Here is a 2,115-nt window from a genome sequence, read left to right as displayed (position 1 = left end):
AAATATATTCTATCATCTGATCTGGTCAACACATAAAAAATATTTACTATTATAAAATAGAGTGATTATCGTACTGTTATAATTTGAATTTGAAATACATTCCAATTAATGTCATGTTACACGTAATTAAATTTCATGTTACCGGACTGCCTTATAAAATGTCTGGGTCGAATTCAAACACAAACTTAGAATTTAGTTTCAAATGAGATTTGAACCCGGATAAACGTTTGTAATAAATTTTCTCTGTATCTCCTTTTGTTCAACAAACCAACAGAATCTCGAATGTTTCTTTTACAGTTTCTAATAAATTTTCTATGTATCTCTTTTATTCAAGAAACACCGTTTGTAATTTTTTAAGAAACAGAGGACATTAGTCTTTCAAATCTCCAAGGTGCAAAGGTTGACACATAGACACACAAAGTGCGAATGTTTCATCATACTGAACACCATTTGCTCTAATAATTTCGTATTGCATTAAAAGCAAAGTTAGTGCCACTCGCGCTCCACTTCATGTCTGGTCTAAACGTGGAGCGTGATTAGCACTACTCTGACACCAAACAACCACGAGAAGAAGCAAAAGAAATATATAGAAACAAGCACGGTTGGATCAGCTAGCCTATATAGGTTTATATTCGGACAAAGGGTTGGATTAAACAAAAAAGTTCCACCATGTCTTATTGCGTTCAGTGGTGGTGGCAGGAGCAGTTGTAGCGGCGGAGGCGTCTTGGTTGAGAAAATCGAGTAGGACGGTGCTTTTGCATTTTGGACATTTTGGGTCATCTTGAGAGAGCATAACGTACATAAGGCAACGAGGGCAACCAACAAGTACCATTGAGATTGTTGTCTCCATCTCCTCCTGGTACGTTTCAGATGAAACGCATGAGCTTGGCGAAGTTGTGTTGGATCGGCTTGGAGAACGAACTAGACTCATCAGGTTGGCTTGAGAAGGAGGTGGCGAGAGGTTAAGCTTCAGCTCGAGCTTAGGGCCGCTCTTGTTCCTTTGGCTCATTTGTTCTTTCGTTGGGGGTTGAGAAAGAGATTTTGGTTTTATTGAGAAGTTTAGTTTTGTTGATTCTCGTAAGGCCGTTTTATAAACACAAACACATACACATAGACCACTATTCAGGGAGGGAGAGAGAGAGAGAGAGATTGATTTTCATTAAGGCTCAATTTAATTACGATAGGTGAAATAACTATGACAGCTACATAGACTAGTCTTTTACTTCCAACAACTATTTCTGCTTAACCGGTTGCAGAAAAACAATTCTACTTTTCCTGTTTAAATGGCAATGTTGACAAATCGTTTAATATCAAAGCATACATTTTATAATTACGTTTTTCATATTTTTGGATTATGGCATGATGATAATGCTAATATTAAACCAATATACTACAAACTTTAGTCGGTGGTTTTGATTTTCAAATTATGTCTTAGTTTCCTTTTTTTAATTAATGTTTTCAGTTTTGAAATATGTTTACTGATTATTATTATGTGCTATATTTATTTAGTGAATTCTTAATTCTACACTGCTAAGATCAGATAGCACAAACACTAAACAAACCTCAGCTTGGTTCACAGTTGATAATTTTGTAAATACTTTAACTATTATCCAATTTTGTTGGTAATTTTTCTTAGGTTTTAAATGTGTTTGTCAAATATGGTTAAAATGCAGTAATATTGTATGTATGTTACGTGTTTATAGTTTGCAAAATTTATTTTCCAAAAAAATATATTAATACTATATATATACAAAAATTGAACTCGTAATACATTTGCTATAAAACAAAACTGAGTCCTAAACCAAGTAACTAGCTTTGTCAGTGTTCTTTAATTTTCTCCGAAATTTCATTTGGTACAAGTATTTATCAAGAAGGAAGAATTACGAATAGTATTTGTTGACAGAAGAAAACGAATAGTCTTTGATTGTATTTAATGAAAACAGATATGTATACGTCTTTATGTAGACCACCTACGTACAAGTAAAGGGTCTTAATCGAAGCAGGGAGAGAATTGAATGTGTATTAATGTTAATCACAGGATTACAAAATCTTGTAAAGAAACTTATAAAATACTAGTAAAAAGACGGCCATGACGAAGTAAATGTTAGACTACAA

At 33.6% G+C, this 2,115-nt stretch overlaps 1 protein-coding gene across 1 annotated transcript; it reads right to left on the bottom strand.

Moving 5' to 3' along the window:
- Window positions 1-429: 429 nt before the first annotated feature.
- LOC108860197 (protein GL2-INTERACTING REPRESSOR 2-like) lies at window positions 430-1,246 on the bottom strand. Its single transcript, XM_018634101.2, has one exon. The coding sequence runs from the start codon at window positions 1,007-1,009 to the stop codon at window positions 650-652; it is 360 nt and encodes a 119-aa protein (XP_018489603.2). The 5' UTR covers window positions 1,010-1,246; the 3' UTR covers window positions 430-649.
- Between the last annotated feature and the right edge of the window lie 869 nt (window positions 1,247-2,115).

This window comes from Raphanus sativus, unplaced genomic scaffold, assembly GCF_000801105.2.
Source record: "Raphanus sativus cultivar WK10039 unplaced genomic scaffold, ASM80110v3 Scaffold3117, whole genome shotgun sequence".
Lineage (NCBI taxonomy): Eukaryota > Viridiplantae > Streptophyta > Magnoliopsida > Brassicales > Brassicaceae > Raphanus > Raphanus sativus.
Note: the sequence above shows the minus strand (reverse complement) of the source record. Positions and strands in the feature narration are given on the sequence as shown.

What these genes read in the sequence shown, in the direction of transcription:
- LOC108860197 (XM_018634101.2), bottom strand. Translation starts at nt 1,009, where the DNA reads ATGAGCCAAAGGAACAAGAGCGGCCCTAAGCTCGAGCTGAAGCTTAAC.